This window comes from Psammomys obesus, unplaced genomic scaffold, assembly GCF_907164565.1.
Source record: "Psammomys obesus unplaced genomic scaffold, mPsaObe1.curated_primary_1811, whole genome shotgun sequence".
Classification (NCBI taxonomy): domain Eukaryota; kingdom Metazoa; phylum Chordata; class Mammalia; order Rodentia; family Muridae; genus Psammomys; species Psammomys obesus.
In genome coordinates this window covers 16,895,116-16,904,462 of record NW_026596120.1, presented here as the reverse complement: position 1 = coordinate 16,904,462, position 9,347 = coordinate 16,895,116, and the positions used below count along the sequence as shown (strand labels likewise).

The following is a 9,347-nucleotide window of genomic DNA, read 5'->3' as shown; positions in this document are numbered from 1 at the left end:
GAGGGAGACAGAAGAGAAGGAGAGTCGGAGGAGGAGGAAATAGGAGATAGAGGACAAAGAGGGCCACAGCCCCTGGGGACCACAGCAAGAGTGTGTGGGGAAGGGCTGAGAAGTGGCTCTGGCTGATGAGGCCGTGACCTTGGGGGATGGGCTGCTCAGAGGGACCCTTGCTGGGGTCAGGGGAGGCTCTGGCAATTGTTGAGGGTATTTGAAATCAAGTGCTCCTTTCAGAGCGGGAGGCCTCTAATCATCTGGGTTCTCTTGACCACGGCACTGTAAAGGGAAAGTCTGTGGGAGCCGCTGGCTTGAAATAAGACTTACTGGTGGTTGAGGTGATCACTTGGGAGTATTTGGGGAGCTGAACAAAGCTAGTGGCGAGCTGCACCGACTTGACCTCCTCTGGAGGCAGCCATCTGTCGGAAGGTCCAGAAGTGCCAGCCGTCCCAAGGGCTGCACCGCCACCTGCTGAGAGGCCTAGGCCGTCCCAGGTCCTTCGCCGCGGGGCCCCGGCTGGCGGCAAGTGGGAAGTGGGGACGCAGACGGGGGCGCGCAGGTGAGTGCAGGCTGGGTTGCTCCCCTGCGCTCCAGCCCTTCTCACCAGGGAGTTGAGTGCCCGGGTAAACACCAGGCGCGATGTGCGCGGTGTATCCACGGAGAGACAAAGCCAGGGCGGGGCGGGGGCGCCGCCCGCGATGCCAGGGCGGGGACGCAGGGCGCAGAGCAGCCTCCCCTGGCGCGGGTCGCCCACCGCCTGGGAACCCCGAGCCCAGCCCGCGGACAGGTGGAGCGGGGGCGGGGCGGCGGCCGGGAGGGTCCCGCCCCGGGGGTGGGGCCGGGCGGGCCCGGCGGGGCGGGGCCGTGCTATGCAAATGTCGCCCACGGGCGGCCAATTGCCTGCGCTTCGCGCGCGGCTCCGAGCGTCCCGTCCCGCCAGCGGCCTCGAGACCCGATCAGCTAGGGAACAAACCGCAGCGGTCCAGGGAGCCCGGAGCGCAGCGGAGAGCCAGGGCACGCCTCGAGGACCGGTGCAGCCCCGCGCGGTCTCCGGGCCCTCGTCAGGCAGCCAGGCGAGCGCAGCGCCATCCGGCCGAGCCCAGAGCAGCGCTCCGTAGCCTAGCGCGCGCCGCCGCCCGCGCCCCGCACCGGGGAATGCGCCCTCGGCGCGCAGGCCAGGGGGCGCCCGCAGCCCGCCCCGGGGGAGGCGGCCCCGAGCGCCCCTGAGCCTTTCCATGGCCCGGGCTGGGGCCCGGGGCCTCGGCTGCTGACGTGCACTAAGCCAGTGGAACCAGGGAAGCCGCGGCCGCGGTGCGGATCCCGGCCCAGGCTCCGAGGCAGGAGGGCGCGGACAGGGCCGTGTCCCCGGGGGGCCGCTCGAGCGGACCGGCCCGACGCGAACCTCTCCGTTGCTGCGGCGGACACTGCCTCCCGGGCGCCCAGGCCCTGCCGCCGTGGACGAGGTGAGTACGGAGGGAGCGCGACCCCCCGACCCCATTGGAACCCGCGGCACTCCAACTCTTTAGAAGTGCGTGAGGTCTGGCGAACCGTGACACACTGCCCGTGGGCACCAGACGACAGGACTGGGATGTGCTTCGTACCTGTCCCCGCGGCCGGGACCCCTCAGCCTCCCGGGCAGTGTAAAGATGTGGGACTGGGTGATGTGGCCTGCGGGGTCACCGGGGTGTGAAGAATTAACTTTTTCCACCCCCGCCAGCCAGGTTTTGGGTGGGCACCCTCAGCCTCGCGGAGTGGGAGTTCGGATCCTTCTGGTTTTAGTCCTCTGCTGACGCTTGCGGCAGCACTCTTTCCCAATCGGTGCGTGTGCCCTGCCTCAGTGTCCCTAGTCTGCAGACCAAGTCAGCCTCCAGGGAAAGTCTAAATTGGAAGCCCCTGTGTGGAGGGGTCTCCCGGAACAGCAGGGCAAGAGGATCTGGCTCCGAAGGGCTTTTCCTCCAGCCGTTTGCCGACCTCCTCCCCCAGCTGCAGCTTGGTCCTGCTTGGGTTCAGGGGTGTAAGTGAGATGTTTTCTAAGTTGGAAGAGCCTGCAGTCGAGCCTCAGCTGGAACCACGGGCCCTAATGGATAAGTGGGCGCGGGGTACCTAGAGCAGGTGAGGCACAGTAAAGTGCCGAGATGAAGAGTCCTTTGGAACTAAGGCTGAGGTCCCAGCTGGGCCAGGAACTCCTCGTTCTTGAAATTGGTGCATTTTGCCACCAGCCCGTTAACATCTGGGCAGAGGACAGACTGAAGCCTCCCTGTGTCCACCGTGGAGCTGGGCCAGGGAGGACGACCCCTACAACCCCTCATTCACTCTGTTTCTACAGAACCCGCTACCCTACTTACAGATACGGGAAAACGGTCCAGGGGATGGACCCGGGCTTCTCCAGCTGCCCAGGGGGTGTGCCTAGACCCCGTGGGACTATGTTGTCTGGGCCAGGCAAGGATGCAGGAATATCTACCCTCGCTGCTCCCCCCCTTAGTTCCAAAGGAGCCAGGCCCGGAAGTAGGAAGGTGGGGGTTGGAGAGGCCAGAAGCCCAGCCTCAGCCCCCGCTACTCCGCATACCTTGGGGGTGGGGGTAGGTAGGGAGCCTGGCCCAGGTGACCTTGACTGGGAAATCCTGGCCACAAAAGGGGGTTTCGGTCCAAGCAGGTCTGCTTCCTGGTCCATGAGGTGTGTGTTGGGGGAGGGGGAGGCTGAGGATCCAGGAAGGAGTCTTGTGGGGGGGGGTTAGCTGAGAAGCTGGTGGGGTGCTGTTAGTTATTTCCTCCGTGTTCCCCCGCAGCCCTGTTCTTCTTGCCTTTGCCTTCCTTCAATCGAGGCAGTTCTCAGCTAGAGGAGCCAACCTCCCTTTACTAAGACAGGCTCCCCCGACACACACATACACCCACACATACACACGCGAGCGAGCACACACACTGTGAGCTTGGGAGGTCTGGATCAGGCTGGACAATTTGACCACCTGGCCCCCTGTCCCTCCCCCAGGTGCCTCTGGACCCCTTCCTCTGTCCGCCCCTTCCCTGCACCCCTTGCCAGCCCCAGCTCCTCGTTTCTTTGTTCAGGCGTCTCTCCTCCGTCCCTCCCTCTCTCCTCCCTCTCTCCTCCTCCCGCCTGCTGCCTCCCTCTCTTGTTCCCTCCCGCCAGCTTTCTTCTTCTCCTTTTGGGTTTTTCTCCTGGTGGGCTCCCAGGTGGCGGTGGCCCCTGTCCACCTACTTGAGCTTTTTCTGACTTGGGGGCTTTGAGGGGCTAGGGCTGAATGGAAGTTATCCAGGGGCTAGCTGAAGGGAAAGGACTGTAGACGCCCCCTCCCCCTTCCTTCTCCTCTCCGTCCTTCTTTTCCTCTTCATCCTTCTCTTTCCTCTGTCACCACTCCTAGGCTCCCAAAGAGAAACCCTGGATTTAGTTTTGAGGCCCCAGCAGACTCCCATCACCCCCCATTTACTCCTTCAAGAGCCAGAAAATTGTGGGAGGTCCCTGTAGGAGCCTCATGGAAAGGCCCCCTACTTTCCTGGATGCCTTGAGTGAGTCCAACACTATCTTTGGTGACCCTGGCCTTGTCACTGTGAAGATGGCTACTGGAAAAATGAGGTCACAGAGGGGATTGTTGACATGAGCCCCCTGATCAAAGGCCCTCAGGGACTCAGACTGCATCTTGCCCTCCTAGCTTCCTTGAGCCGCACCCCACTAGCAGGTCAAGTTCTTGAGCAAACTCATGCTTGTGAAGACGTGCGTGGGCTTGCAGGTGTGGAGGTGTGTGTGTGCACGCAGGACTGTCCCTGGGGGCCTCCTGGTGCACCCTTAGGGTGAGGGACGCTGCATAGCCCTTCACCCCTCCTGCCTCCCTGCCAGAGCCTGCCTTTGTGCCCCCAGCAGATGGGGGAGGGGCTGGGTCGGAGTCTCCCCTCCCCCAGCCAGCCAGCCTCCCCGGGAGAGAGCCTCTGGGATGGGGAGATCTTGGAGGAATGAGAGGTGTGCCAGGCGCTCGAAGAGCACCTCTGGAGGAGCCGCCTGAAGCTGCACTTCCTGTCTGAGGAACCACGGAGTGGTTTTCCTTGGCAGCGGAGGCAGGGCTGGGGGCCGTGTCTGAGGAGGGCACTGGAGTCTTAAGAATCCACAGTGGAGCCTAGGCCTCCTCTCAGCCCCACACAGCCCTGGCTGGGGGAGTAATGAGTCACATGCTAATGTACACATAACCTCGGTGTCCTGGAGAAGGGTCTGTCCTGTTGCTTCCCATGGGGAAAGGGGCTAGGCAGGGCATTCCTGGGGGGTGAGGCTGTTACTCTTAATGCCCCCACCCCCCCGGTGCTTCTGGGTGGGGGGTGGGAGTTGGCGCAGATTTGTATCGGGAGGGAACAATATGTTCCAACAACTGGTGCTGGGCTGCGTTTACCCAACAGCCAGCCTGCCTGGGGAGACAATATTTGGAAAACACAGTATTAAAATTTGGACCTGCCAGGGATGTGGGTGACTTTGAAGGGAGCAATGCAGCTGGTGTGCATCCTATCACAGGTCCACTGGCCATTCGAGTATCCTTTCTGACCCCTGAGATGGTACTTTTTCATGGAGGAAGTCCTTCTGCCTGTCTAGCCTGGGTGCTTCCTGCTTTTTAGTAAATGTGAGTCTTTCCCTTTTGACTCTCTTGCTTTGGGCTATCTGTATGTCTCCTTCTTGTTCCCCATCCTCCCATAATTCCCTTCCATTCCAATATTAGGCCCAGACTTAGCTGCTGTGGGAGGAGAGCATTGGCTCAAGCAGACCTAGAGATGGGAGAGACGGACCACTGTAGATTCTGGGCGCAGTGTGGAAACCTACTGTGAACCACAGAGGGTTCCCATTGTCTGTGTGTGCTCCAGCATGGAGCTGAGGGACCAGTCAGCTGAGTGCCCCATCCGATCAGGCACTCCCCAGACAGAGGTAGACAGAAGGAAGTGCGAGGTTTGTCCTGAGTTGAGGCTTGTGAGGATGGAGACTCCAACACTCTTTGTTCAGGAAGGGAAACTGAGGCTGGACAAGGAAAAGTAGGCAGGGTGCTGCACTCTTGTAATCCCAGCGCTTAGGAGGTGAGGATGATCACTGTAAGGTCAAGGCCAGAGGGTTCTAAAATGAGGAAACCCTGTCTCAAAAAGAAAAAAAAAAAAAAAGGAAAATGGCTCATACATTCTAATCTTGTTCTCGTTCCAGGTGTCCAGAGAACTGGAGCCTGCTTCCTGGGCCCTAGGCCCCTCCCACAATGCTTGTCGCTGGTCTCATCCTCTGGGCTTCCCTGCTCACCAGGGCCTGGCCAGCTACCCACATCCAGGATCAGCTTCCGGCCACACCTAGAGTCCGACTGTCATTCAAAGGTAAGAGACTCTTTGCTCCTCCCTCAAACCATCCTTTCTTAGAGTGCTGGTTTTCCTGCACAGGAGAGAGCAGGGCACAAAGATAACGGATAGTCACTTGGATTTTCCTAGGCAAGCCAGAAGAGAGAACGCAAGACTCGCTGGGAAAGACTGGAACCCAGAGGACTAAGGCATTATGGGAAAGAGTCCTGAGCTGGGCACTGGCTCTTGGAGCCCTGGGTGATAACTAGAGAGATTTGCTGATGTCGAGCCTGTCTGTACCCCAGGCAGCTCCTACGGTTGAGGGTCAGACAAAGAGGTAGACTAGGCCAGCTGGAGGGGCAGAGACAGTTCTGCTGGGTGTGTGAGTGCCTGGGCGAGTGTTCCTGTGAGCTCGAGGCAGTGGGTCTTCTGGGATCCCCAGGGAAGGGCACTGTTGGCTGTGTTGTGTGGAGGATTGTGGGGAATAGAACACTTGATGGGCTTAGGGAGGATCTTTACCATTGTGAAAGGCTTTAGCACCTCTTAATGGAGGGCTAGAGTCTGCAGAGAATTCTAACATCTTTGCACCTAGCCCACCTGGCAGGTGAACGCACAGTGAGAATCCAGGACATGTGGCTTACTTGCTAGATACTTCCTCAAGGGACAGTGTGTGTGTGTGTGTGTGTGTGTGTGTGTGTGTGTGTGTGTAGGGCACCGTAGTCCTGGAGTGAAGGACAGTGGCTGTGCTGGGGTTGGGGACCAAGAGCTACTGCCCAGTTCTGTCTTGGCCATCCTCTGGCTAGAAGCAACACTGGCCAGCCTCCTGCCCTGGGTGGGGCTAGTTCAACCCAGGCTGGCCAGATTTCCCAGCAGCCACATTGGGTGAAAGGCTGGGCTGACCCTTCTTCCTTCCTTAGGCTTGGCTGAAGCTGAAGCCTAGCCCCTATCTCCTCACCATGGGCCCCCAGCAGCGGCCCAGGCCTCATCCCACACCCACAACTTGATTGGAGGAGTGGGGAATGAGCTGGTTAACTTTCCTAGGCCAGATGGGCAGACAAGAGTTAATCAGTTCTGTTTCCTAAAGGGCCTCCTTTCCCACCCAGGCTTGGGAAGGTGAGATATTTATTCGGCTGATATTTCCACCTTTCCCTGGTGGAGTAACCCAGAGCAGATTAATAAATCTTCCAGGGGCCTGTTTCCCCTCTCACCTCCCTGCCTTGGGCCATTGAAGTGTCCCTTCCCCCAACAAGAGAAGGGAGGGCCCTTGACCTCCACACCTCAGGACCCTGTGTCTACCACTTTCGGTATTTTTGTTACTCTTCATGCCAGAAAGAAGACATAGGTGGTCTTCTGTGTACTCCTTTTAAACCTCTGGGGGCAAAGGCTTTGTTCCTGTTTTCCAGAGAGAGAAACTGAGGCTCAGGCAAGGACAGGGCCAAGGTCAGGCAGGAGGCAGAGACAAGGCCAGAAATAGAACCTTGGTGTCCTGGGCTTGCTGGCGCCCACATCAAGTTGGGTCGATTCCCTCTCAATTAGCCCTGAAGCCGACACCCACAGTGACTAAAAGCCCAGCTTCCTGGCAGCCAGCCTACGGTGTTGTTTGCTGTGCCCGTGCTGGCCTGTGGTAGGGCTGGAGGATACTTGGGGCCGCCCCATCCTGGGACATAGTACCTCTGCCCAGGGAGGTTCATCAGCCACCGTGACCTCCCCGTGTCTCACCTGACCTTATATCAGAGTGTTCTTCAGTGTGAGCTCAGTTTAGCAGTTACTTGAGCACCTACTGTGCGCTGCTGCACGTTGCTGAGTCCTGGGCTCTCTGTGGTCGACAAGGCGAAGTGCGCATAGGGAGACTAGCTGAAAAACTCTTTATCAGGTGGTCCTGCTGTGGAACCCAGGCCCTGTGAAATCTCTCTCCCCTGCAAGCTGCTCAGGCCCACAAGAAGCGGGGAAGTAAGGAAAAATGTTTGTGGGATGAGAGTGGAGACGGACTCAGAGACTGGAGTCTCACAGCTAGCTTAGGGCTGGAGAGGAGTCGGGGGGGGGGTGTCTTTTTCCCTGGGTACGCAAGGGGTTCGTAGAGAGTTGCTCTCAAGCACTGCTGGTAACATGGGCTCCGTGACTCCGTTTCTCCTTCATACTCAGATGATACAACGGCTGGAAGCCAAGTTTGGGTGAAAAAGCCTGTCTTAACGTGCCTTAGGTTGTTATAGCAGAAGGTGCCACTTCCTGCTGGGTTTAGCAAGGCTCTCCTAGACAGAGGTGCTGGTGTGAAGGCCCACACAACCCAGGGAAGATAAAAGAACAAAGGCAGGAATTGGACCAGCTTCCAGCTTGCAGCCCACCCATCCGCCCAGGCACCCCAGATCTAGCTAGAGCCAGGAGGGCATGAGAGCAAAGGGGCCCCGAGTTCATTCAGACCGATTGGTTTCCGTGGTTCATCTCCTGGGCTTCCAGGAGCAGCACAAAGAGCTACAGGCGCGAACAGGGAGCTGAGTAGGACCAACTTCCAGGGGGTGCCAGGTGGGCCTTCTCCTCCGGCTTCTGGATGTCTGCTGGGGACCCTAGACAGTAGGCCCTTCCCCCTCTCCTGTGATGGTGCCTGGAGTCCCCTTTGCTCAGAGTCACAAGCTAAGTTCGGGTGGAAAAGCTTTTCCTTCCCCTGCCCTGGGCTACCCTAAGTCCTGGACAGCACCTCCCTCACAGCAGCAGGGAGGTGCCAGGCCCTGCCAGGCCCTTTGTTCAGTGTAGGGGATGTTTACTTTTCCCCAGGAAGGTGCCCCCCCACCCCCCAACATGCCAGTGCTGTCTGGGCTGGCTTTGGCCAGGATTAGGGGCTGAGAAATGTTTGGTGGGAGAAGGGGCTCTTGTGATGTGAAGTGGTTGGGCTGTTAGGGAAACTGAGGTGCAGGAGTAGTTGAGATGGAGCAAATAGCCACAATGTGTGAAGGGAGATCAGCCAAGAAGCAAATGGCAGAAATGGAAGTGGACCCCCTGGCTGAGGTGAGAGCCAGCCAGAGCCCTAGAATTAGGATCTCTGTGGATCTGGGCCAGCTCTGACCCCAGGTGCACCTGGCTCCCCAGTGGGAAGAGCACTGCAGGTGAGGGGCTGAGGGAGGTGTGCTGATTGCTGCCTTCACCTGTCTACTCACGTCATTTGCATGTGGACGTCAGTCGACCAGCTTGAAATGACAAGAGAATAGTCACAAGTCATTTACTTCGCCTGGGGTGGTGAATATGGGCTGAGGTGTAAGGGCTTGAAGCAAGCCTTGACAGAGCCTTGGCTCATGCTTAACTGGGGGTGGGTGGTAAGGGTGGGTCTGCAGAGCTGGAGTGTCTGGGGTTTCCCCCCTCCCCAAACTCTATGAGGAGCTTCTAATTGCAAAGAAGTGAGGAGGAGGAAGCTGCCCAAGAGCTGAGGCCAGCGGCAGCATCAGGGAGCTAGGCCGTGGTCAGGTGGCTTTGACAGCTACAGCGGGTTTGGAGCTCTTAAACTGGGGAGGGGTGGGCATTCCAGGATGGGCCGGGAGGACAGTTGGCCTTGGAGGAAATGGAGGCTGGTTCCCTGTGACTGCACGAGGCCAACCTGAGGCAGTTAGGCCTGAGCCTTGGCCTTTAACCCAGACCCTTCCCAAGCCATGGATGGGGCACGCCGGCTGGGCTTTCCGAAGCCCAGGCCTTGTCTCAGGCTCTGGCATGTCGCCCACCCCACCCTGCTGGCTCCAGCTTCCCTTGGCACTGAGTGGGGAGCTGGTGCATGCTCGAGGAGTAAATCATGTTCCCTGGCAGCCCTTGCGGCTTCGTAATCGTAAAGAATTTAAAGAGAAACCGCCAAGATACAAATCTCACCCGGGGCCCCTTAAGTCATCTTTTACCCTGTGGCTTGGGAGGCAGCAAACCCCAAAGAAGGCTCTTGGCAGCCTAACCTGTGTGTGTATGCACCCCTCACTCCTTCCCTTTCCAGAGGTGATAGCTCAGAAGGTGACTTTGAGGCCCTGACTTCTGCCCCCCCCCCCCCCCCCCCCCCCCCCCCCACCCCCCCCCCCTCTCCT

The 9,347-nt window shown here is 58.9% G+C and overlaps 1 protein-coding gene across 3 annotated transcripts in view; it reads left to right on the top strand.

Annotated features, from left to right (window-relative positions):
• The first annotated feature begins 952 nt into the window (after positions 1-952).
• Positions 953-9,347, top strand: part of Sema3f (semaphorin 3F) — a 29,671-nt gene continuing 21,276 nt past the window's right edge. Inside the window, exons 1-3 of one of the 3 annotated variants that reach the window (XM_055629634.1) lie at positions 953-1,457; positions 4,505-4,610; positions 5,177-5,337. In XM_055629634.1, the coding sequence (XP_055485609.1) occupies positions 5,226-5,337 (112 nt within the window). In that variant the 5' untranslated portion in view covers positions 953-1,457; positions 4,505-4,610; positions 5,177-5,225. The remainder of the gene's footprint in view (positions 1,458-4,504; positions 4,611-5,176; positions 5,338-9,347) is intronic. The other 2 variants (XM_055629633.1, XM_055629635.1) reach the window with 2 other exon arrangements.